At 41.1% G+C, this 27,460-nt stretch overlaps 1 protein-coding gene across 5 annotated transcripts in view; it reads right to left on the reverse strand.

Annotated features, from left to right (window-relative positions):
* Positions 1-27,460, reverse strand: part of SEMA5A (semaphorin 5A) — a 484,691-nt gene that overhangs the window by 176,633 nt on the left and 280,598 nt on the right. For all 5 annotated transcript variants that reach the window (XM_060146861.1, XM_060146858.1, XM_060146860.1 and 2 more), the window contains exon 6: positions 5,049-5,111. In XM_060146861.1, coding sequence (XP_060002844.1) covers positions 5,049-5,111 — 63 coding nt within the window. The remainder of the gene's footprint in view (positions 1-5,048; positions 5,112-27,460) is intronic.

Here is a 27,460-nt window from a genome sequence, read left to right on the forward strand (position 1 = left end):
TATATCTATAAAACTATAAATATACGGATACACATATATATGAATATATATTAAAAGAGTGTATGCTATATAAGTGTACTAATAGAGTATATTATATATATTTATTTATCTAATGAGATTGTTTTCAACTGAGCTCTGACTCCAAGGGTAACTTGTTAAGGAACCTCAATTTTATGAACCAAAATTTGGTATGTGTAATCTGCACAGGTTGTTAGTATCTGATCTTAAAGAACCCTCCGTTTTGGGAGCAATTATACAGAACAAAGGCAGTTCTGTAGTGTGCTGCCTGCACCAGCTAACTCATAGCTTTCCAAATATTGGCACCTTGGATGAAAACGTTGTTTCACCCCCAACATCACAGGTTCCCAGGCGGGATGGCATCATGTTTTTCTTCTCTGGAATTTACCTGTTTATGAGCAGAATTTGACAACCTGGGAAGCAGGACCACAGGACACAGCAGGAAGAGCAATACACAGAGCACTGGATTCTAATCCAAACTCTCCCACTAACTTGCAAAATCATTCTAGGAACTTGGTGTTAAAAATACTGAAATGAGATCACAAACGAGAATCTTTTGAAAATTATAAAGTATAATATGTGCATAAAGGAGCTCTTTCATTCCCTTAGTAATCGGTTGTGTTTCCTCTGTAAAGTTCCTAAAGGTCATGGTAGGAAGGGCTTTGGTTTAGACATAATAACCCCAAGCAGACAAGGAGCTTTTGTTAGATCACAAGAGAATCAACTATTTACGTTTAAAATAACATTTGCGTAAAACACATTTAAATACTTCTGGAAGCCAATGTCTAGAGTGATGTTTCAAAAATAACTAAATCCAACAGATTTTATTATGAAACCTTTTTGAATCCATAAACAACACAGATTTCCCACTCCTGTTTTCATAGATAGGATGTTTAAGCCATTTCAGGTCAAGTCACCCCTTTTCTCCCAAGTGAGCTGAAAATTTTAAGTAAAATAGAATTCAAACCTCACCAAGAATTGACAGTCTCCGTCCTCCCTTCTCTGCTACACAGGCTCAAATCAAAGATCTGGCTACATTTTCTTGACGTTGATTCCCTAAATGGTCATTTTAATCGACTGAACGAGAAATGATGTCCGTGTCGGTCCCAGCAACATGGGGAACACGAGGACATGTGCCCTCTCTCTTCTCCCCTCTGCAGCCCGCGGAGGAATGCTCTCCCCAGAGGACTGAGTGGGCGCACCCCTGAAGGCCCAGCGCCTCATCCACGCTCCACATTCTTGGCTCTGCAGTAAAAGGCATTATGTGGAGAAGCACAGACCACTTTTCTTAGGGTAGGAAAAAATGAGTTCAGACAAAATGGCTAGCATTTTTCGCATTTTTGAGATGTCACATTCTGCATTACTCTATTTCAGGAAGAAGGGAAACTTTGTAAATTTGTGTGTAAGTTTCCATATTACTCTAACGCCAACAAAAACAGAAAACAATTGAATTCTTATTTCTAAACTCAGGGCTACTAAGAAAATCTGAATTCCACTCCCCCAAAGAGATGTTACACCTCAGTCAAATGGACTCTATGGAAATGTCTCCTGATTTGGCTCCTTGAAATGTCAGAACAGGGAAATTGGGGTTGAATGAATTCTGAATTCAGGGGCTAGACCTTTGGAGCTGTTTGTTTCCTTCCCTCCTGTGTTCCAGGAGCTGGGCTCAGGGTCTCTGATGGCTGTTGTGCCAGCTACCACTTTAAGAAAGCCACAGAGATGCTACATAAGAGAAAGGAACTAGTAACAGAAGATGAAGAGCCCTGGATGTCCCTCTGCGCTCACCAGCCCTGGGCCAGCCCAGCAGCGCTGCCTAGGCTGCTGCCTTCATAGACCTATCACATCATTTTGTGCACATGAACTTCATCGCACATGGTTCTGCTACAAAACCGAATTCTATTTCAACCAAGCGTAGGTTGTTCAAAACTGTCTGTGAGTTTATCAGTGTACTTCATGCAACCTAAAAGAATATGCCATTTCTCTTTCTCACATTGGCACTTTGAAATTCATCTTCATCTGTCTTAACGCATTCATCTTAAAAAAAAAAATCCCATCCACAAACACAGTTTGAATCGATTTATAATTACTGGGGTTTGCCATTGTTCTTAGCCCATTGAAACCAGAAACATGTGGAACTTAAAGGTACGATTTTCTTTGACAATGTTTGCTTTGCTCGTTTTCTTTCTGTGTATCAGGAAACCTCAATTATGTATAATAATGATCTGTCCTTTCTGTGAATCAAAGATATATTCCTAATAGGCGTGAAAGATGGCCTTTCCTGTGTGTTCCCTGGTTTTTACTTGCTTAATTTCTAAGCATCAAACAGCCAATGATCACAGCTTAAGGAAAAATATGGGACAATTTTGATTCAGCAGAAGCAACTTTTCACCCCAAGGAGTAATAATCTACTAGTATAAGGCTACCACATGGATTGTTTTAAAATTGTAGACTCATAGACTATTAGCAGGAGAAACCTTGGCTAGATTAAGTAATTGAATGTTTTCCTTTAACACACAGGAGACTGAAGTCCACAGAGAGGACATTTTTTTAAAGCCCTTGAAATGAATAAATAAGTGTGATCTAGATGAAATATGAAAGTACTCTTAAAGGGAGAGCAAAATTCAAAATAGACAATGTAAAAGTTGCCAATACAATACCATCTTGGGAATTACGCCTGGGATTTTCACCCAAGTCACTGTCCGGTAATGTCTGGAGACATTCTTGGTTGATCTTGGTTGTCATGATGGGTGAAAGGAATGACTGGCATGTGGCAGGTAGAGGCCAGGACAGACTCCACCACAAGAAGTGGCTCCGGCATCGGGAGTGGTGAGGGCAGAAGCCAGATGAAGGCTTACGTGTTTGCTCGCTCCTTAGTGGACTGGAGTCAAACAGCCACTACAGGCTGTGTCCTGGGCTCAACAAGAATTCATGTGGCCCAGCTCAGGGGAGGGGGCTGAATAACTAAAACGCAGCCTGACCAGGAAATACAAACGGCTACTGAGAAGTGATGCAGAGTGGGGTGGGACAGGTCAGGCAGGAACCCCTGAGGAGTGGGGACACACAAGTCCAGGGAGATGGGGGAGGGAGGCAGGGCGGGGAACAGTTAGATGGGGCCTCGGAAGGGAAGGGAGGCCCAGCCACCCGCCGACCCAGGGCTACCAACTACACATGTCCCCAGACAGGCCTTAAGACAGGCAGGTGTCCACAAAGATTTTGGCGGGGTTTCCCAAAACTGAATAGTGCTGCTTGTGGGTGTATCACAGCCCCAGCAAGAAGGAAGGGGAGGAAGAAGCCCTAAAGTACCAGAGGAGGATGAAGACAAGAAGAGAAAGGAGAGAAAAGAGGAAAAGTAAAAGGGAGAAGAAAGCATGGGCAGAATGAGGTCACAGACGGTGCCCAGGGACCCTGGGGGCACTGATGTCGCCAGACAAAGGGATCAGTGTTGGCATGAGAACCTTGGAGAGAGAGGCCAATGCTTCCCATCAGTGGATCTTGCTAGAGGAAAGAAAGTCGTTTTTCCCACCCTCCCCCCCGAGGCAGATCTGATTCCCCAGCTTTCACTCCTCACTACGGGGGTCTTACTTGAAGAATTTCTTGTGCTCCGAGATGAGTGAGAAGCAAAAAAAAGGGCAGGAATCCACCTGTCATATCAAATATGTAAGCATTACAGGGAGGAGAGGAAAAACCAAATAGGAAGAACGTTTTCAAAGGCTCATACATAATTTATACAAACTCTTCTGAATTTGTTATAGAGGTAAATAAATTTACTATGTACTGATTTATTTATTTTGGGGGGTAATTTAAGAGACGATATTCTGATTCTTTGGAACCTGGTGCCACTTTTAAATCTTCTTGTGCCTCTAATGCTTTATCTCAGAGGTACCTTCTGAGGTTAGATATCTTTCAATAAACAGCATTCATCAATTTCTGCTTTTGTAAAATGTCTCCAAGTGTTTCTCTAGCTAAGATCTCATTTTCTTCCTTCTCTCCTTCCTTCTGCCTAGTTCTTTACTTCCTAACTCTTTCCTAGTTTTGGGAAAGCCAATGACTAAGTTTGCTGAGACCTGCCTCCATGTCTGACTCTCAAAACTGTTGAGTTAAAAGACAAAGAAACAGAAAATGAAATTGGGTAAAATAAAGTGCGTGACCCTCTTGGACAAACACAGGTGGTGTAAGGATCTTTTAGCAGCGCCCTCTCCGTTTGCTGTATTTTTCCTCAAGCCCTTGGCCCTGGGACCACACTTTGTGCAGCGAGCCCTCTTTGCTGCTCCCTGTGAGTCTGCTTTACTCGGTGACCCAAAGTGTGATTCACATCGGAAAGGCCCACGTTCCAATAAAGTATTAGATGATCACTAACAGAATGAGACATAATGAGCTTATGCACCAGCTGCAGAGGCGTTTCCTCAAGATGATCCAGTGGGACTTCCTCAGAAACAGACTTCCTTGGAAAAGAGATTCATGTCTCTTTCTAAGCCCACCAGTCGTGTGAAAGTAGGCCTGCAATGTGCACAGTAGCTCAAGAAACGTATTTCCAATGTTAGCTATAATCTGCTCTTTCCTTAGGAACTTAGCCATGTAGAGTTTCATATGGAGAGAGAGAGAACTTATTTTAAAGACATGTTAAGATGAATTATAAAAAACCTCAAATCATTTTTGATATAGTAATTATATTTATCATATAGCTACTTTCTGGAGTTAGCTGTAAGATATGATTGGGGGAAATTAAAATAGTGTTTTCAAAATTCAAGCCCATATCTTTCGAAATGACATCATAACCAATTAATTTCTTATCTTACTCTAATGACTGGGAGTGCAAATTATATCTGATCATATGTTCTGAATCCTAACAGCTGATTGTTGTTAATCTTGCTTCAGTGTTAAAACCTTGAGAACTGACTGTGCATATATTTTGAATCTTGCTTCTTTTTTCAGTTTCCATGGCATCATAAGCGGGAATAGCCTTCATATTAAACGTTCCACGTACTATCCCTCACAAAGGTGATGACTACCCATCATGGCATCTTCCTTACCTGGGACTTGCCTTTGCTGTAACAGGCCTTCTTGGTTGCTTCATCACACTCCCACTCCACAGCCTATAGGAAACACCAAAACGACAACAACTGAATAAAAGGCCTTTGACTGAGTAAAAGGGAAAAAAATAATAAGGTATCGGTAACCAGATTAGGTAAGGTGGGAACACCATGACACCAACATTTTCATACTAACATAGAATTTACACCAAAAACATGGAATTCAGTCATGTGGGTTTATACTGAGCTTTCAAATTGAAGCATTTTAAAGGACTCACCCCCTAAGTATTTTCATTTGCGCAGTAATAACGTGCTTTAAAACTAGTCAGTATAAGAGAAGTACACGCCCTGAGTTGGTGACTACTTCACTGATTACAGACACACTCATTTCAGTAAAACTACAGAAGAGATTCACAGGATGCTGAAAAGAGAAGCCTTGAAACAAAATGATCTACATTCTCATTTAGAGGTGTATGTCTTAGTTTAACCGTCTGTCATTTACCAATATTCACAGATAATGAAGCAAGAGTGATTTTGCATATCCTTACTCCCCAAAGACATATATAAATGATGAAGAGTCAATAAAATAAACAGCTCATGCAAAAGCCCATCTACTACTTCCTCCCAATGCCAATAATTTTTATACAGTTATTAGCTCTGGCTAAATACTTAGAGCCATGACTTTTAAATTTTCTCCCTCACTTTCCAAATCTAACTCACGCTGATCAGTGTGATATGCATACTTTCACATCTGATGCTAACCCACAAGTGGACCTGTGATTAGTTAAGGTAACATACAGAACCTACTTCACAGGAAGAAATGATACCTGCAAACATTAATGGCCAATATGTTGAGACTGTGAATCATATTTTGAAAAGATCTAAGTATCTGAGATATTTATCTTTTCCATTATTTTATGGAATGTGGACTTTTATAGGGCAAAAATGTCTTCTCCATTCTGTCCACCTGTTACTACAATTATGTTCTATCTTACTATTAGAGTTGGATTTCTGAAGAATTCAAGATTTCTGAAGAACCAGTTAAATCATTATCAGAAAAAATTGAAGCGAGGGACAATTTGCTTTTAATTTGGACTATTGTTACACAATAAACTAAACGAAGCCAAAAAATACTAATGTCAAATATTATGAAAGAGAATAATGCCTTCACTCTTACTTCTAAAAAGAAGGTTTTTGTTTTTTGGTTTTTGCTAATTCTCCTAAACTGAGAATAACAAAGTCATATTAACACCATTATCTAATATCTACTGTTCTCCAAAGAATGTTACATAACAGAGATTAAAACATAAAACGCTGCATCTTGCATCTTATCTTACTTGGCAAATATGAATTCATACGAAAAGTGTTCTTTTCTTTTGTATAAAAGAGAGAACCACTTCAGTGCCTTTCAAACAGAAACAATACTATAACTGTTTTCCTTTGTGCAGACTTAGAGATTTTTGTCTGTGTCAACATCTGATAAGAGAAGTTGTTCATTCTTCCTGTGATGTTTTCCTGTTCATAATGTTTAGTGGCAACAATAAGGTTACAGCTAATTAGCATCTAATGCAAACAAATGGCTTGAATTCCTTACTAGAATGACAGATACTTTTATGAGACGTGATGACACCTCCAGAGAAGAGATAAGAACTTCATGTACAGTTGCATAATTATATATCCCCATGAAGCACAGATAAAACAAGCACACAGCTGTTATTCTGAGTGGAGCTTTCCTTTAGCACATCCCTGTATAAAAGCTCATTCTGTTGTTTTCATTTAAATAGAGATATCCATGCCTTCGCCCTTACTTAAACTCAAAACAGGATTGATACACTATGATACATTCTTTAGCAAAGTACACCCCATAATAACTTGGATTTTATGTATCATCAAGAGGATTTAGAGTTATATATCACAAGGAGGAATGTGTGCTCTATAATTACTAGGAAAATTATTAAGTGAAATGATTTAGATAAAGAGGAATTCCTAGTGGCTCTCACTGGTTTACTGATTTTGTTGAAAGTTAAATAGTAATGCTGCCTTCAGTAAACTTAAGAGCTGCAAGGGGCAGAGTTAGTCCCAGAGTTACAAGAAGAATATTTATCAGATGCCATCAAAATTCTTCAAATCCTTCTGCTGAAATGGCAAACAATCAGCTTCCCAAGTCTGCCTAATGTCCAAGTAACCTTTGCATTTTCAAGATAAACACTGGCCAAGGATTAGAAGGGGATAGTAAGAGGAAAAAAATGTGAGAGCTCTCAAAGATATTTCATTGCTTTATCCAGTTTCGCCAGAAAGAGCAACTGCTCACACAAGTTTATTAGGCCAACAGAAAATAGGAAAAATCTTATAGATTTTTCTGAAGATGGTTATTAAAAGTAGCAAAGTTACTTTCCTGAGGCATTTTTATTACAATATATCAACTTTCCAGTAATGTTCAAATCCAGAATTAATTAAAGACCATGATTGTACAGCTTTTCTGTTGATTCACTTTCTACCTGACTAGAAGGCAGGATAAAGGGAAATTATGTTAAGAATGGAACTGAACTACCTATTGTAGCTGAACACATGTGATTGGATGTCACAGAATTTGAAAAACAATGGAGTAGGAAAATGTGTCTTTTCAAGATTGGCCTAAAACTGGGTGTTCTAGACGAATCACCTACTGTCTGTTCACTCAGCAAACTAGATTTTACCTATTTGACCACTTGGCAGCAATGGAGAAAAACACTTTCTCTAGAGAGAAACAGGAATATCAATGGAACTCTCCAGTACCAGATTTCTCAAAGTTACTCAATTACTCTGTTTGACTTAGATTATGTTTTAACCTGGTCACAACTTTTCTTTATTCCACAAGATGTATTCTAATCAATTAAACTTCTTTAATCCAGCCTTCTTGTTCTATTATCAATGGAGATTCATTGTTATTCTTTCATGCATCATAATTTTGGAGCAAATCCCACTGCTGATTTATGAAGCCATCTTTCTGGTTGACTCCTTCTAAGACACTTTTCTACCCACCCAAACCTATGTTTATGACAGTCAAAACGAAGGCTAGGGCTTCCCTGGTGGCACAGTGGTTGAGAGTCCGCCTCCCGATGCAGGGGACACGGGTTCGTGCCCCGGTCCGGGAAGATCCCACATGCCGCGGAGCGGCTGGGCCCGTGAGCCATGGCCACTGAACCTGCGCGTCCGGAGCCTGTGCTCCGCAACGGGAGAGGCCACAACAGTGAGAGGCCCGCGTACCGCACACACACACACAAAAACCCCAAAAAACAAAGGCTAAGGGGTTCTACATTCTACCTTTCAGATCTCAATGCAACACTCATGATCTTCTATCCTGGGGATTAAATCTTTAATTTTTGTCATCTCTTGTCTTTTTCTATTGCACCAGAGCCTAGTAGAGAAAAGGAATCTTAATTCACTACTCCATTCTGTACTTACTTTATTATCTCCTTCATTATATTTTTCAACAGCAGACACGTAGCAGCGATAATGTGGTTACTTGGATATCCAAAGGCAATGAGTTTGAAACATCAACGTTTTAAAAGACACAGAGTTTCAGGGCTTCCCTGGTGGCGCAGTGGTTGAGAGTCCGCCTGCCTAATGCAGGGGACACGGGTTCGTGCCCCAGTCCAGGAAGATCCCACATGCTGCGGAGCGGCTGGGCCCGTGAGCCATGGCCGCTGAGCCTGCGTGTCCGGAGCCTGTGCTCCACAACAGGAGAGGCCACAACAGTGAGAGGCCACAACAGTGAGAGGCCCGCGTACCGCAAAAGTAAATAAATAAATAAATAAATAAAACAAAAGACACAGAGTTTCCTGTTTGTAGCACAGCTTTTTTTTGTCTGTAAATAGTTAGAAATAACATCTGTGCTATTCAATAATTTGCAGAGGTGTTGCTTTATGCAAATGCACTCACCATTCTCTCTTTCACTTAATAAATATTCATTAAATACCTACTAAGTGCAAGATATTGATAGATAATGAGTGATAGAAGGAAAAACACACATACAAATAATGTTTGCACACATCAGGTATTAGTCTACAATAAAATATAAGTGAATTCCATCAGCCTAGATAACATCATGCTAAATCTGAGAATGCATCTGTGGTCATTTTCATTGTTGCAGTAGCCACGTTCATCTCAGAATCCAGTGGGACACTGGAACTTACAACATCATCAACTTTCAGGAATTGACAGTGCTATGGACAGACCTAAAAGGAAAGTGAGTAGGTTTACAGAAAATCATTTTACACCTGCTGAAACCCTGGGGATCTATGGAAGCACCTACTGCTTCATGACACAGCACACATCTCCCTGTTGTGTGCACACATTTGCTCAGGTTATGATAAACAGAGCTGGGATCTCAGGAGTAAATCAGATGTGAGAAAGAAAAAGATTGGCTCCTTTTATGATCGAGTTACATACATATAAATCCACAGTTCTCGGAAGTATATAAACAAAGTTGTGTATTATCACATTCTGCAGCGAGAGAAGTTAATTAGACAGGGACCAGCAAAGGCAGATACTTTTCATAAAAATGAAGAGAACAACATTCTAGGCAGATGGGCCAGTACTCTTTCAGCAGATGGCTTTGCTAATTAGATACTGGCAAAAGATAACATTAAAAAAAAAAACTAGTTTAATTACACAGTGCCAAAAATTAACAACCACCTGAGGGCTTTTCTTTAATATGTTTGCATTTATATTCTTATGGTATGGATTTCTGTGAAATGCTGGAGAATGTTAAATTGTCATGGCGATTATAAACAAATTGCCGGGGAATGTGAGACTGTATGTGTTCAAAAGAGAAGCAGAGTGCAAACGAGTCAGAACTTGAAACAACTGTGATTTTTATGTGACCTGACTCAAGTGTCAATCTAGTTATCCTTCAGCAAAGGCATCTTCTTTGCTAATGGCTTTTAGCGGTCACAGATGATGGGTTCAAAACAAGTGGCACTTGGGAATTCCCTGACCGTCCAGTGGTTAGGACTCCACGCTTCCACTGCTGGGGCCCTGGTTCGATCCCGGGTGGTCGGGGAACTAAGGTCCCGCAAGACATAAAGGGGTAGAGTTGAGTCACTTTGGACAGATTTGTCCAGCTTGCCTCTCTGCCTTTACTCCTTAGCAGATATTTGGTGTATCCGTTCACTTTTAATATCAATCTGCCATACCCCTGCACTTATGCCTATGGCAAATATAGGCAAGTCCATTTCATTCTTACTGGTGGCCTCCAAATCAGAGAAGTGGAAGGGGACTTTCATCATATCTTCTAACTACGGTTTTTTGGGTTTTTTTAACATCTTTATTGGAGTATAATTGCTTTACAATGGTGTGTTAGTTTCTGCTTTATAACAAAGTAAATCAGCTATATGTATACATATATCCCCATAACTCCTCCCTCTTGCATCTCCCTCCCACCCTCCCTATCCCACCCCTCTAGGTGGTCACAAAGCACCGAGCTGATCTCGCTGTGCTATGCGGCTGTTTCCCACTAGCTCTCTATTTTACATTTGGTAGTGTTCATATGTCAGTGTTACTCTCTGACTTCGTCCCAGCTTACCCTTCCCCCTCCCCATGTCCTCAAGTCCATTCTCTACGTCTGCATCTTTATTCCTGTTCTGCCCCTAGGTTCTTCATAACCATTTTTTTTTCTTTTAGATTCTGTATATACGTGTTAGCATACGGTATTTATTTTTCTCTTTCTGACTTACTTCACTCTGTATGACAGACTCTAGGTCCATCCATCTCACTACAAATAATGCAGTTTCATTCCTTTTTATGGCTGAGTAATATTCCATTGTATATATGTGCCACATCTTCTTTATCCATTCATCTGTCGATGGACACTTAGGTTGCTTCCGTGTCCTGGCTATTGTAAATAGAGCTGCAATGAACATTGTGGTACATGACTCTTTTTGAATTATGGTTTTCTCAGGGTATATGCCCAGTAGTGGGATTGCTGGGTCTTATGGTAGTTCTATTTTTAGTTTTTTAAGGAACCTCCATACTGTTCTCCATAGTGGCTGCATCAATTTACATTCCCACCAACAGTGCAAGAGGGTTCCCTTTACTCCACATCCTCTCCAGCATTTGTTTTTTAACTACTGTTTTTTGATTCTTACAAAACTGAAGTCATCCAACATTAGAGAAACATCTAACCTCAGACAGTCCCATAAATATGTGTTACAACTAGTTTTTAAATCCTTATATCAAAGCCCAAGATTTTCTTCCACAGAATGATACCACATCAAACTTCCTTTGATCACTGCTGGGTGGAGCTGCCAACCTGTGAAATGCTCATTGGGGCTTTTTGTTTTCTAATTGGGCTTTTTAGATTGAGGGCTGTTTTTTTTTTTTTTAATTGAGCAGACAATGTATTCGATTCCTAGGGGCTTTGTAACAAAGCACTGCAAACTGGGGGGCTTTAAACAATGTAAATTTGTTTTCTCACAGTTCTCAAGGCTAGAAGTCTAAAGTCAGCCAGAGTAGATTCCTTCTGGAATCTCCAAGGGAGAAGGATCCCTTCCTGGCCTCTCCCAGCCTCTGGTAGCTGCCGGCCATCATTGACCTTCCTCGGCTTATAGAAGCATCACTGCAGTCCTCACCTCTGTCGTTACATGGTGTTTCCCCTGTGTGTCTCTGTCCAAATGTCCCTCTTCTTATGAAAACGTTGGTATTTGAATTAGGGCCCATTCAATTCAGTAAAACCTTATCTTAACTAATTACACCTGCAAAGACTCTGTTTCCTAAAAAGGTCACATTCTGAGAGTCCAGGTGAGCATGAATTTTGGAGGGATCCCATTCAACACAGTACAGACAGCCAGACGTCGTGACGTAACGAATTCTGAACCTGACAATTGATAGCACACTGAGGGCCATTGCTCTGCTGCAAATTAGCTTCCAAATCTTACCAAAACACTGGTAACATTTCGTAAGACTTTGGTTATGTGCTAACCACAGAGCTAGGTGCTTTCTATACGTTTACCTCATGTATAAGTCTCTCCATAATTTTATGTGGAAAATACGATTACGGTAATATTCCAGATGAGGACAGTGGCTAAGCCACTTTCCAAAAGCCACAAAAATAGTAAGTGGGGCACCAAGGTTCAAATTTGGTAACTTGGCGGGAAGCCTGGGCTCTAAACCACTCTCCCTTCACTGAAATTGTCAAAGTAAGTGACCTTCATTACTGATTGTCACAGTTTCTTTCTTTTTCCCACAATTTAGAAAAATATATACCAAAAGCACAGAAGTATGTGCACATCTAAGGTCAGAGCTGTAGGCATTCAGTAAATATTAATTAATCATAAAAGCCATCGATTCCCCTGTCATGGAATGTATTCATTTTTAAAGCCTCTGGATCCGTTCATGGTCCTAGTATTGATTTTAAAGGGGACATGATTCATCTAATGAAATTCTAGAGTTAATAACTGTATGGCCAGGGTATGATATAAAAACCTTAGGTTGATTTTGTGAAATTACACAACTTGAATATGAGAACACGGTCTGCTCTTGACACAGCGCAACGTTGTGCTTTTAAAACGGATGTTGAGATACCATCCCCTCTCTGCCACAGCCCTCCAGGGGCCCTTCATTCACCTGGAGTAAAAGCCAGAGCCATCTGGAATGTTCTGTGAAGTCGAGCCACTTATTTTCTCTCTCTCTGATTTCCTAGTACCCTCACTCCCACACCCTGGTCTGATCCTCAGACAAGGCAGACCTGTTCCCTGGGGCTTGTGCACCAGCTAGTCCCATTTCCTGGGACCCACACCCGACATGCCTCCTGCATGTCTTTGCTCAAGCGTTACCTCTTCACTGGGGCCTATATAATTATGTAGGACAAATGGCAATTGCTCTCCCCACCCCCGACTAGAAGGTGACTTCCACTTGGACAGGCATCTTGTCCTTTTGGTTCACTTCTATGTCCCCAGGGCCTAGAACAATGCTTCGCACACAAGAACTCAGTTGTTCAACAATCCACTTGCTGAATAAATGCATGGGTATAGAATGCTCTCCACGCGCAGCCTTGCAAGCGGCTCCAGGTGCCCCCAAGTGGAAGGGACAGGTGAGGCTTTGGAGCCCTTGTGCTGGCTGGGCAAGACTACCATGCCCTGCGCTTCTGCGGCCAGTGCCCTGTAAGGATTCCTCTTCCAAACCCTTCCCTGCATCCTGACAACAGGAAGAGGAACACCAAGGTGGGTGCAGAATCCACTAGAGCAATAGAGCACGATTTCCACACTTTCTCTGCAGAAGACTCATTTTGTTAAGTAAATTCTTATGCCTAATCCCATATAAAAGAATGCAAAAGCGGTATGTACTAAATTCTTGTTATAAATATAATGCAAGAGGATAGCATTAAATCATTTAAAAAATGTGAGGTCCAGTGACCACTGAGTCATAGCACTCTCAGCATCCAGTCATTTCGGCCGCTTACTTTTGAAATAATACTGACGTATGCAAATTAAGTAGTGTTAAACAAGGTCACCTTGGAATCTCAGTTAATTTGGAGTAGAATTTGAAATGATAGCAATTTATTCCCTGCTCTACAATACCAGGTTATCCAGGTAATATACAATAAAAGTTGCTTCACTGAGGACCGCCAATGCCTTAAAATTTTGTATATGGGGCTTCCCTGGTGGCGCAGTGGTTGAGAGTCCGCCTGCCGATGCAGGGGACACGGGTTCGTGCCCCGGCCCGGGAAGATCCCACGTGCCGCGGAGCGGCTGGGCCCGTGAGCCATGGCCGCTGACCTTGCGCGTCCGGAGCCTGTGCTCCGCAACGGGAGAGGCCACAACAGCGAGAGGCCCACGTACCGCAAAAAAAAAAAAAAAAAAAAAAAAAAGTAATTATATTAAAGTATACCATATACAATTTTTTTTTTTTTTTGCGGTACGTGGGCCTCTCGCTGTTGTGGCCTCTCCCGTTGCGGAGCACAGGCTCCGGACGCGCAAGGTCAGCGGCCATGGCTCACGGGCCCAGCCGCTCCGCGGCACGTGGGATCTTCCCGGGCCGGGGCACGAACCCGTGTCCCCTGCATCGGCAGGCGGACTCTCAACCACTGCGCCACCAGGGAAGCCCTATAGTTACTTTTTAAATAGTGGAATTAAAACATATGCCATGCATAAAATCCCTTAGCATCTATAGACATCTGGGGCTCCAGGAAGCATATTTGGTTCTAAGGAACCAAGCATCTTTGATAAGCAATTTAAAGTGCTTGGAATGAACCTGAGGATGGAGAAAAAACAAAATAACAGACAATGAGTTCTAATAACCCTACTCCTGAACATCAGTGAGCCCCTCTAGATGATTTTGTGAAAAAAAACTTGCATTAGGAAAGAGGCCAGTATCAAAGGACATTATAATATCTGGTGTAATATTTAGAATTATGATTGTCAGACACTGATACACCAAACAACGGTTATCCTTCCAAAATGTTTCCATCAATGAAAGCGTTGCTGGAAGGTAAGCCTAGTAAGAGCAGCTGCTCTTAGTTTCAAAGAAATTATTTTCATGCATCCAAGAGGGTTTGGTTTGAAAAATGGCATATTGTCCAATTTGTTAGCCTCAATGTAGGCAAAAGCATCTAATTACTAGAGAAATGACTAGTATTTTTATACATAAATTTGCTAAAGTGTTTATATATAAAATCAATCAAGCATGGGATAAAAGTGTTGAAGTCAGAGTGGACTGACTTCTCAAGGACAAGCTCCCTAGCTGAATATTTCCCAAATGTCTGAAAACTGTTGCTTCTAATGCCAAGTTTTCAAACATACAATTACGTCCTCCATCACCCGGATGATGCAATTCAAACATCACAAAATTTGTTATGTTCAACAAAAATTGTCATGTTCACTAGAAATTAAATATATATATAATAACTGAATTAAAATTAGACATTGTAGCTAATGTAACATTTATTCTGCACATGCAAAGAAGTACCCTGAAAGGAATAAATTGATTATATAGTCATGAAAAATGTCAGACCAAGATGAGCTTTTTAACACTACTTGAAGACTTTACAGGACAATGACAAGAGGTCTTGTAAAATAAAAAGTAAAAATATAGGAGGAGCAGCATATTGGCATGGGATGCTCTGTAGGACCTCAATCAACTGGAAGGGTAAACGACTTTGTGTCATTAATGTTGTGTTGGAAGTGTCCTCACAAAGCTAAATTTGTAGTATGGCTTTGACCAAAGCATTCTTATGTAGAGCACTTGACTACTGGCAGTCACATTTCAGATCCACTGGGAAACTGAAGAGAAACAATTCTGGCTCTGATACAGAAATGAGTTTCCCAGCCATACAACAAGATTTTATTTAGGAATACAGTTAAAAGATTCCAAAGGAACTGTATCTCACAAATAACATGAAGGACCAAGGTTGTTATTTTGAGGCAGCATGAAACAGACGTAGAAAAAGACTTCAGCAACCACAACATGAAGATGCAGCAAATAAAGATGTAGACCCCTGTAATTCTTTGAGTTTTATTTATGTGTCTTATAAAACTTAGAGTTTTATTTGATTGACGTTAAAAAATAGTTTTGTCTTTTCAAGACACATTTGTGATGGTGTGTGCTAGGTTTCTCTCGCTGGAAGCATAAGGTCACTTTTATTGGGTTCATCAGTTTGGGTCCTATATTGTATTGTGGCTAAGTCCTAATGAAGGCATTCTACCTGAACTGTGACCTTAAGAGTCAACATCAATGTAAATATATGGGTTTGTTTTTAATTTTTCCATCACTATTTTCTATCATTTTTTGAAACTAGCTTCATGAAAACAAACAATACTTCACACCCGATTCCTTTTCTCCATGGTTCTGAGTTAAAATGCGTTACTAGATTCACTGAAGTACTTATAAAGGCCAGATTATGGATCCTTAATGGGGAGTTATTTTATACTAACCGAACCACTCATAATTTTATTATTCACGCTATAAACGTTTGCTTCCTGAGAGGCACCCTACCACTACAAAGATGGACTTTACTTCAACTTCAGAACATATTGATCTATTTGCCAGATCACAAAATATATGGAAACCCCTTTTTAGCAGCCTTATTCAGCATCAGTTCCATAAATTTCAGTTTGCAGCTGAGAGAAATGAACATTAAAATGTGTTTTCTGGTTTATAATATGGGCAGTTTCATTTCTCTCTTAGTTTACATAAAATGTGTAACAGGGTGATATACTTCTGTTCAAGAAACATTATTTATAATATTAACACAATGTTAAAGGAGAACTTAATGAACGTTATTGATATAGTCACTTCTCAGTTAATATTTAACAGTCTCATAATTTTATGAATACCTGCTTGAACTTACGCAATCAAATAAGTAATTTAGCATCCAACAGCAATGTGTGATTTTGCCATTTATTTCTTCAAGAATTTGTCTCTCTTCTATAGTATAATCAGTTTATTTATGTGCCGGGGGAATATTATCATAACTGTTACTAAAGTCTTTGACGAGAAAGAGCTCTATCTTGTAAACAAGGCCAAAAGTGCTTCAAGTATCAGAATGAGAGCTGGTGATTTTTCTGACATATGCAATGTCTACGATATTTGGATTGAAAATGGATATTTTTGTTATAATTTTACAATAACTTGAGATAAACATCACTCAGTTCCCCTTTACCCCTTTCCATCTGTTCTCAGTAGATCTTTTGCTCTGTGATTAGCCTGAGTTGGTGACTAATTGCCAGGTGTCGCAACTTTACCCAATTTTGTGTGAAGGAATTTGATTTTGATCTCTGTGGCTCTGAGTAGCATCCACAAACACAAATTCGTGTATGTCTTGGGGTGGGGCCTTGTCGGTAGATTTGAATAATGGCCCCTGCAAAAGATATTCATATGGTATTCCCTGGAACCAATGAATGCCACTTTGTAGGGCAAAAAAGAACTTTGCAGATGATAAATTAAATTAAATTAAGGATCTTGAGATGGGGAAATTATCCTGTATTATTCAGGTGGGTCCTAAATACAATCAAATGCTTCCTTATGAGGGAGGCAGAGGGACATTTGACAAACAGCAAGAAACAGGCAATGTGACCACGAGGCTGAGATTGAAGGCATACAGCCACCAGAATCTAGAAAAGGCAAAGAAGAGATTCTCCCCTAGAACCTCCAGAGAGAGCGCGGCCCAGGAGACACCTTGATTTTAGCTCCATAACAATCATTTTGAACTCCTGGCCTCTAGAACTGTGAGAGAATAAATTTCTGTTGCTTTAATTCCCCAAGTTGGTGTTAATTTGTTACAGCAGCCATAGAAAAATGAATGCAGACATAATTACACATGAATTACTCATATGTGCTGTGTGCACACGCATGCACACAAACACACACAAATGATTTTATCATCATCAGGTGAAGAAATTCACCTCCATGTTTCTGCCAGACATCTGAGTTGGTTTCTGTACATAGGAAAGATGCAGTTTCTGTTATGCAAGGTCTGTTGGGGGGATACTTGCAGTGGTTTGGGGAGCGCTGAAAGCACCTGACCCAGGTGTGGTTAGGGATGAATCAAGGGAAGTTTCCCAGGATGGCAAGGCTTGAGCTCGACTGTGAAGGAACTGACAGTGGATGTTCATGAAAAGGGGAGGAATCGGCTATTAGGAAGGCCTGCAATGGGAAGAAAGTGTGTGTCTGTGTGAGGACCTGAGTCCCTGGGGCGGGGAACAGAGAGGGCCGTGGCTTTCTGAGTTGGATGCAGCTCAGGACAGGCCTCACGAACCATACCAAGGAGTTCAGATGTTTTTCCTGAACTACAAGAAGCCACAGATAAGATGTTAAGCGAGATGTTGGCATGGTGAGATCAGTAATTGAGAAAGAAGTCTCTGGGGATATGACAAGGCCTGGAAAGGAGCGAGGTAGGTGAACAGGAGATTGGCATAGAGGCCACTGCAGGCAGCCAGTGGGCAGATGTCGAGGGCCTGAAATAAGCAGGGACAATGGGATACAGAAGAAGTGTTGAGTGACCAGCCACCTAGTCGTGGGAAGAGCACTGCCTGTTGAAAAAGTAGATGTGAGGGAGGGAGATGCCCACTCACCTGGCCAGACAACTGGTGGACGTCAGTAGCTCAAATCTGTCTAAACTACACTATGAAACTGATTCCACCCACTCCTCCGGCTAGGTCTGGGCTAAGCACTGTACACAATTCTGGACTGCCTTCTTTCAACCCCACAAGTAACCCCCGTCTTAGAAAAATTACACTACATTTACAATGCCGTTTGCAGTAAAACATAATAGAGCCGTAAATCTACTATCAAGATCGCAAAGTAGTTGACAAAAAAACAAATTCATAGGATGCTTTGATCATCATACTTTTGAATCAAACATGCTTTAGTTCATTGGTAATAAATTCTGGTTTTTCAAAACCACCTCAAGCAAAAACAACAACAACCAGAAAAGCAAACCATATTCATCAAGTGAAAGGTGTCACTAACATTATAGGAATTCATAGTAGTTCAGTGAAAGAAATTCTTTTTCAAAGTCACACAGTGACATATTTGCTTAGAACTCTGCGTCCTGAGATAAGCAAGTGAGATGATATAAAAAAAAATGACACAAACGGAAATGAAAAATGAGGGAAAACTTATAACCCTTGACTTACAGGACATTTAATAAAGCTCAAGAAGTTGAAACTTGTAAGTAGAAAAAATAAGGAAAATACAATAGAAGAGATTAAGCTTTCACATCTGTTAGGAAGATTTCTCTTAGATTGTCACATATGTGGAAAATTCTGAGAAAGAAACATGCTATTAAAAAGTGAAATATGTATTCACTTCCTAATCAGCCCAATTCAGAATTCACGCTGGAGTTTCAGGTATACTTGGGTTTCAATTATTATAATTCTCAATATCACCAGAGGAAATTTAATGCCATTTTTAGGGAACAATTTGGGCCTGACTGATTTTTCAAGTTGTGACTTTGAACGAATTCATTACTGCCGACCTTTTGAATCAGCATAGTGAGTTCAGCCAGACCCAACAGACAAACATGTATGCAGAAAGCTGTCAGTCAATCTGGAGCTGACACAATGTTATGAGAGGAGCAATACAACAGCAGAAACCAGGAATTAGACAATGAGTGACAGTAAGACACCCTCAAATACCTGCCAGAAAGATATATTGGGGAAAATATTCTAGAATTCCTGATGGGGATGATGTCTGCTGTTCCCTCACAATAGTCACATGAAGCAGGCACTAGTATTAAGTTCATCCTACATAGTAGATCAAAAGGTAAACGACGTACAAAGTTCTCCAAGCTATTAAGCAGATGACCTGGGATTTGAGCCCAGGCCACCTGGCTTTAGCATCTCTGACGTCCGCCCATGGGCTATGGTCCCTTGCTTTAGAGAGTAGGGCACTAGGAACGCCCAGATTCCTGATGCCTTTCTGCCTCACCAGAGTCCTATGCAAAGATGGAGTTTGCTTGCTTTGAACTTTTCAGAGGAAATAAAATGTGTTGCTTTCTCTTTGTAATAAAAAGAAGAAAGGCTCTTGGTGGGAAAATGGGAAATAAAATGATTTGGTTGAAGAGATGATGCCTGTTCACTCCCTCTTTACTGAGATTTTGACAAAACCATTCCTAGTTTCAGCGTTGACTTCATACCATACATACTCATTCATTTGAACGTGTTGGCAAGCATCCCCCTGCCCATCCCCTTTGAGCTCTGAAAGGGCACAGAGAACACAGAAATACATTTAATTGAGAATAGTCTCACTCTGCAATTCTGTTGAATTATTCAAACTCATTTGAAATAATATTCAAGGTAAGACACAGAGCATATATGCGAGGATAAGTGTGTCTATAATCCCAAGGAACCACAGGGCCTGGGGCACTCCTGGGTGCTTATACTCGCTGGGAGCTAGCCGAACCGGTCTCTCCTAGAATGTCACTCTTCCTTGTGTCCAAACAGTCTCAAGATTCCCCTTGCTGTCCTCTTACCAAAGGACCCAGCCCTGCAGAGTCTTCCTAAATGGTCCCCAGGTTGTCAACCCTGCCACCATTAAAGGGGGAAGCCAAACCTTCCTCCAGAAGCCATCACACAGGCTGTAGCAAAGCACTGGCTCTAAAGTTAGTATTTTCTAGCACAATCATACCCTAAAAAAGCCCTAACGTCCCTGAAATAAGTGATGCTAACAGAGGTACCCTCCTCATTTCCTGAGGCCTACAGGTCTGATTGGGCTGAATAATTAAGCGAAGTTGCTTTTTCTTACTTGTTTTTCCAAACAGGATCCCTTTTTCCCATACACGTCTATATGTGGTCTCACCCAAGGGAAACTGGTTTAATGGATTATGATGATGGATAATTAGGTCTCTTAATTATTTTCTTAGGATTATTGTAGCTGTGAAATTCAAGCCACGTACACATACATTCAAATAGCAATGATAAAATATTTAATTGCTTTTTAAATTTAGAAATGATATCTGGTTTTGAGAACTATCTCTGTCCGAGTGTGTTCATCATTTTTCTTTGCATATTCAAAGACCTTTTCCATCTATTTATAACCATTTTGATTGGTTTACCTTCTATGGTGGTCTGACAAATGTCATTTGTCATTGGTTAGGTTTGTGTTCATGTTAATACACAATCTGGGTGATTCGACCGACATATAATGCTTAATTACCCAATTTTAATCGAATCTATTTAAAACATGGATGCAGCAAGTCCAAATGTGGCCTATAAAACCTCAGAATTTCACCTTTTCTAGATATCCGACCCCGGGCGTTTCTACATTTCATCCCTAGGGCTTCTCTGTCAGTTCTGGCTTTTCCTTTAAACAGTGATGAGTCTCAGGAGGGAGAAGCTCTTAGCTTCAGGACGAAGCTTTTACGTTGCCATTACATCAGTGATAAACAAAATTATCATTGCATAATAGTCCTAAGACGGCAAAGCAAACTTCTCTTCTGATGCTTAACAACACTAAGGACGGTCATTGAGGCTTATCTGTGTTTAATATGAATGAACTCGTGAAACAGGAAATATGGATAAAAGCCCTGTGTAACCCTTAATCATTTGTAATTAGTTCTATGCCAAGAACACACCCCTCCCCCAGACAGGCAATGTTAACTATCCAGTCATATTTCTACCTAACCCAGTTTACAACTTGTAGACTTATTTATCTAATATTTTACTGACAAAGAATATTCTGTCTGTGACAAAATTCGGGATCCAACGGGCTCCTTTCCAAACCCTCCTGCATTTTAGGAATTCTGAGCCTAGCAGAGGTGACAGAAAAGTCAAGAGTGATTATAACGCAACTTGGGAAGTAAAAGTGTACCCCGGGAAAGCATGGAGAAAGGAAGACACTGGGTAGAGGACATGGAGGGTCACACGAAGAAGCTCAGCCAGGCTCGCATCTGAGCAGGGTTGGAGGAAAAAGGGAGGCTCCTCGGGTAAATGAAAGGGGCAGATGCTTCCTGGGAACAAGGCAACAGCATGTGTAAGGTCTGTGAGAAGTGAAAAGGCATCTCACGGTCAGGGAACTGCAAGAACGCTGTACGGCTGAAGGCCCTGAGGGACGGCGGGGACCAGCAGGCTTTGATGCTGGAAAGAGAGAAAATTCAGATCGTGACGTTTCTTAGATGATGCAGTTTGAAAACAGACATGTTTACATTTAAGGGGTTTAAGTAGGAAAGTAATATAATAGTTTACCTACATTAAGACATTAATCACAGTATGAGGCAGGGGAAACTAAGGCCCGGAGCATTGCAAACAACTGACCAAAGTCAGGAATATGATCAGATAAGCAGTTCAGAAATTGACTGAGGAAAACAGATTGAAAAAAATGAGAAAACAGAAAACAACTCATGAAAGAACATTACTTAGTTTAAGCCCATGGGGGATAAAGCGAAGAGGCCAAATTCAAGAAGCCTGAATAAGGCAGAATCAGGTGTAGAAGTGGCCAGAATGTACAAGTACAGGCTCCATAACGGAGATGGGAAACACCACAGACATCGAGTGCTGTGGACAGAACGTCTCGAGTCTGTTGTCTGAGATCAGTTTGAAGTGCTGCATTCAAATGGTGGTGGTGCTATGAAAAAGTATTCTATTGTTCAGGAAAGAAGCTGAATTGGAGGTAAAGAAAAAACGTTGTTCATTTTGAGCTTTATATTGTCTTTGCTTGGGAACACAGGGGCTATAGTGATATGAGTGGCTCAGAGGTTGTGATTTGGCTGTTGTTTTGTTCTTTTCTGGGAAGGGAATGCAACGAGAAGTTGCAATAGCTCACACAATCACGAATCTGCATTCTACGTGCTGATTAACAGGCAGGGTCCATGCCCAGCTGCCGATCGTATTACCGTTATAACTGAGAATAAACCAAGACCCTTGTGTGAAACACTCTTGTTCAGAGTGAGAGATGAGTTACTGGAACACAAAGACACATGGCCAGAGCACGGTGACATTAGGATGAAGAAAACTCAGTGCAGGTTGTTCTTCCGCAGAACAGAGTGAAGCGTCCATCACAGCAGTTGACTGTCTAAGCGTTTTGTTAATGACTTCTCAAAAGCATTAGAGACTTGACCTCTCTTTTCTTCTAGAACCACCTTCTCCCCACGCTCTTCGACTCTTATTGTCAAGGCTGTCTTCTTCACTCACTAGTTGCTTCTTCTCAGCTTCCTTTTTCGGTTCTTCCTCTGCTGTGTTCCCTCCAAATGGTGGCCTGCCCCTGGCATCTGCCTGGCACTCTCATCTTTCCTTCTTGAGGACGATGACCTGGTCCCATGATGGTGAAAACTATCAGTACAATGTCTCTCCATTCCTATCCATTGCCAGGAAGTATTCATTCTTCTAACCCTCATCCATTTCCAGGAACTATTCATTCTTCTAACCCTCTCTTGGATATATCCCATGCGATAATCAAAGGAGGTCTCCAGCTGAATGTATCCAAATCACCATGCATGGTTTCCTTCAGTGTGTCCCAAATTGTTTCTCCCCACCATGTTCCCATATCACTACCCAGTCAGTTGCTCGAGTAAAAAATATATGAGCCATCCTTGATTCCTTTTGTTTCCTCATTGCCAACATCCAAGCCACAAGCAAATCCTATTGACTGTAACAGATATAAAAAGATATCAACCCATCCATTTCTTTACCAGTATCTCATGTCTAAACTGCTGCAACAATTTCCTAACTGGTGTTCTTCCTCCAACCTTGCCCCGTTATAACCCCTTCTCTACACCTCAACAAAAAGTATCTTTTTAATATGAAAATTAGACCATATTGAATACCTTCCTGTGGCTTTCCACTGCACTTAAAATAAAACCCAGAGTCCCTGGCCTTGGTCACACACTTCATGAGATTTTACCACCACTTCTCTGACCGTGTGACACCATTGCTCTGCCCCTTGACCACTAGAAATCAGTAACTCGAAACTTCTTTACATTCCTTGGCTCACCAAGGTCATGCCCTCTTCTGGTCCTTTGGATCTGCTGGTCTCCCTTTCCAGAAATCTCCTCCCCTCACCTCTGCCTGATTCCCCATCATTCAGACGTTACCTCAAACATCGCTTTCTAAGGGTGGGCTTTTCCCGACCACCTTATCTACAGAGCCCCACAGACACTACCTATGGTATCACTGCATTTGATTATCTAATACTTTCCTTAACTATCAATTGAGTAAATGTTTGTCTCCAATGGTTATCAAATTTCTAAGAGAAGAAAGTCCTTCTCTCTGGCTCACCCCTTTACTCCCTGCACTCAGAAGTCTGCCTGCCACATAGGACATCCTGATAAGAAAATATTGAAAGAAAAAATGAATCTAGGAGTTCAGGAAGGCACAATGACTTTGCCTTTAGAAACTTTCCGAACAGAAGATAAAATTTTGTTTTGGGGTGGCACGTGGGATCTTCGTTCCCCAACCAGGGATCAAACCCGTGCCCCCTCCAGTGGAAGCATGGAATCTTAACCACTGGACCATCAGGGAAGCCCCTGGAAGGTAACAATTTTAAGGCAAAAAACCTCATTGCATTTGTTATCACGTGACCTTGTTTCAAGACCATAGGTTTAAGATGAGTGTGAAGTTTAGGCAAATCATTTTGCACATCTATATAATGGGAATAATAATCCCTGTTTTTCTTGTTTCATTAGATTGTTGTAAGATGTGAAGAGATGGATGTGAAGCTCTCTATTAACTCTAGGGCAAAGTAAGTCAGCAGTAGCTGGGCCTGGGATCTTCTGTTTTCATTAGGCATTGGAAAGCTCATTCTTGTACTGATGGATTTGCTGCCCATTGAGTGGGTGTGGCATAACCAGGGTGGTGGCCATCACCACCTGGCCCTGAAGAGTTTTGCATCTGGCAAGAGTATTTGCATCAGAGAATAACTCCTTTGCAAGGTAAAAAACACAGAGAAAACTTCTTAGCTGTCATCTCTATAACTTCCTCATAGCAGCCTGTAGTAAGACATTCAGATTGCTCTACAGATGAAAGTCAGCTCACTTTTTGCTTTCAGTAGGATACATGGTGCATGTACTATTACACTGGAGAAAGAGTCACACAATTATTATAACAGGAAAGAGTAAAGCTCAACATATCTGGCAAACTATATATATATAATATGTATGTCTTTTTTTCCTACCAAATTAAGTTACACTGAAAGCAAATCAAATGAAATAAAAGCTTCTGTGTCATATCTACAAATGTTCATCAAAACAGACAGCTCCAGCACAAATTGTGTGGTTTATATTAGGGACTCGGACTCTGTATGGCTCTAAAAAATGGATTATAATTTCTCCTTGGAACAGATGAGGTCAGTGAATAATGTTTAGAAAAAATGAAGCCCCCTACTTTCTTCCTCCCCCGACGTGAGCCACAAGGCAGCCCTAGCGATTCTGAAGCCCGGCACTAGGACCTTCAGCGGCGGGCAGTGGTGCTGGCCGTGGCTTCCAGATGTTTGACAGGGGCAGCAGCAAGAGGCATCAGTGGGATGTGTCCACAAGGTGCAGGGGTAGGTTACAGAAGAGCGAGCAGAGGAAGGCGGGCTCTAGAGCACTCTACACACGGCAATGGAGGCCCCCAGGAGGCGCAGAGAAGGCTGGAAGAGGACAGGGTGGGCCCGGGTGATGTCACGGCACCCTATGACCAGCCACAGGCGCCTACAGCAAAACCCCAGAGGTTTGCCCCTGCTGAAGACTCATTTCGACTCAATACTGGAAACTGGCTGAGAAGGGTCACTGAGGAGAAGAGTTGTCAAATGTCACACCGCTACAATAAAATAGAAATGTTCACGCTGATTTGGAATCTCTAGAGAAGTTACAAGTCTTGCCCTTTTCCCATCACATAGGTTCCCCAAATGCTAGTTTGAGGTGTAACTCTATGTATTCATTTTAGTTCTTAAATGAGAGGGCTTGGTGAACCAAAATTTCACTACACAATAAAAATCCTAACTACTGGGTTAAAAACGTATAGCTCAAACTTACTCAGTCTCAGGGATGGTGTTATATTACCTAACGAACACTGATAGCCAAGCAGGCAGCCTGCCAAACAAGGGGAGGGACAGCAGGTCTGTCTGTCAGTCTGTCTTCTCCACTTGCAGACTCAAGGCCCAAGTCATTACCGCCATGGGCCCTCTCTCTTCATTTGCTCCAACCATCCTTGGGTCTGTCTGGGGGTGGAGAGGCCTGAGCAGAATCCTGATGAAGCTGAGGACCCTGTGGGACCCGCCCGGGTACAAATCCTTTCCATGTCCCCCGTTTCTTGTTTGTAGCAAACAGGCTTCATTCAGCCTCCTTGATCTTCCCTGAGCTCCAAAGGGCAGATTCAAACAGCTGCTAATCAGGGAAGGGAGGGGATGCAGAAACAAAAGAGGAGAAGTCAAGAAACTATAGTGCAGACGAGAGAATGAAGCTAAATGACTTATTCAAGGGCACTAGGCCAGCCAGCACTATGCTATTGATTTAGATTAATAGTTTTTATTTGGCCAGTTGGATTGACCCCCAGAAAGTGAAAAAAACAATTATCAAAGAGCTCGAGTCAAATACAAAATGGATATGAGCTTTTATGTTAATATAATTTCCTGATCCTGGTGCCATATGGCAAAAAGGAGGTTGCACTGGTTGAGAAATGGGACATTAAGTGTTTAAATAAATAGCACAAGGCAAGCAAGTGATACAGTTTTATAAAGTACTTTGAACTCTGACTTCCAGTCAAGTATTTTAACCAGAACTCTCCAAGCAGCATTCATATATATCTTTAATATTTATTTTTGATTTAAATTCCAGGGTAACTTTAATTTTTTTTTCTTTTACCTAACAAGTATGTAGTTATTTGACTTAGTGTCAGAAAGCTTAAATACATTTGTATTGGCATAGTTACTGAGTTTTAAGTGTCCAAGCTATAAATTTCTGAATATAGAATTTCAGATTATAAATAAAAAATTCACATTTATATTCTTAAAACAAACGAACAAACAATAGTGCAGCAGTGTCCTGGTTGCTCCTCAAGGAATATACGTAACAATACTTTTGAGTTCTTCTGCAGGAACTAAGGCCCTCACCCAGATGGAGGATGGTAACTTCAGGCTGAGTACAAGATTCCCAGAACGCTGCCCTGTTACCTCACCTCCAACCAATCAGAAGAAAGTCTGCACACAGTGGAAGCTAACGAAGGCTCTGACCCCCCCGCCCAGATGATTCTTGCTTTAAAACTTTCATGGTCACGCAGACTCTTTGGACTTGGTTTTCGTACACTAGTCTGCCTTCTCCTCAGGTTGTTGGCTTCCTGCATAAAGCAATCTTTCCTTTCCAACCAACACTTGTTTCTCGAGTATTGGCCTGTGAGCAGCGAGCAGACGAACCTGAGTTTGTTAACACTGGCAATGTGAGTTGATGGAATCTTTTCATTTCTCTCTCCCTTGTTATTTTTTATTGGTTAATGGGTATAAATAGCAGCAAAAAATCTTAAAAGGTCATAGTGAGTACTGAAACTGAGCACGCCTAAAACTGAGTTCCCATGCCAAGGTTGATTAACCTCTCTATCCAAAACTGTACTTCCTTGTCCCATTCCTGTTTCCCTCAGGATTAAAGAGTATCAAAGAAAATAGGAGATTGAAAGGAGCAGAACCCTGAGGCGCCTTCCCGGGCACAAAAGCCCCTCCATGTCCCTCATCTCCTGTTTGTAGAAAAGGATTTAGTCTCCTAGTTACTAATTAGGGAAGTGAGGGGAAGCAGAAAAAACAAAAGGAAAAGTGGTCAAAAAAGAAAAGCAATGATAACTTAAACAACAGTTCAGTGATAAAACAGAGACTTAGTTCCCCCTCAAGGGTTATACATAACAATCTTTATGATGCATGTCTTTGAGTTGTTCTGCAGAAAATAAGACCCCCAACCAGGTGGGATGGTGACCACACGTTGACCACAACACATAGACCCGAGACTGGTTGGAGCCAGAAGATTGATGATTAAGATT

The sequence above is a fragment of the Lagenorhynchus albirostris genome, chromosome 3, assembly GCF_949774975.1.
Source record: "Lagenorhynchus albirostris chromosome 3, mLagAlb1.1, whole genome shotgun sequence".
Taxonomy (NCBI): Eukaryota; Metazoa; Chordata; class Mammalia; order Artiodactyla; family Delphinidae; genus Lagenorhynchus; species Lagenorhynchus albirostris.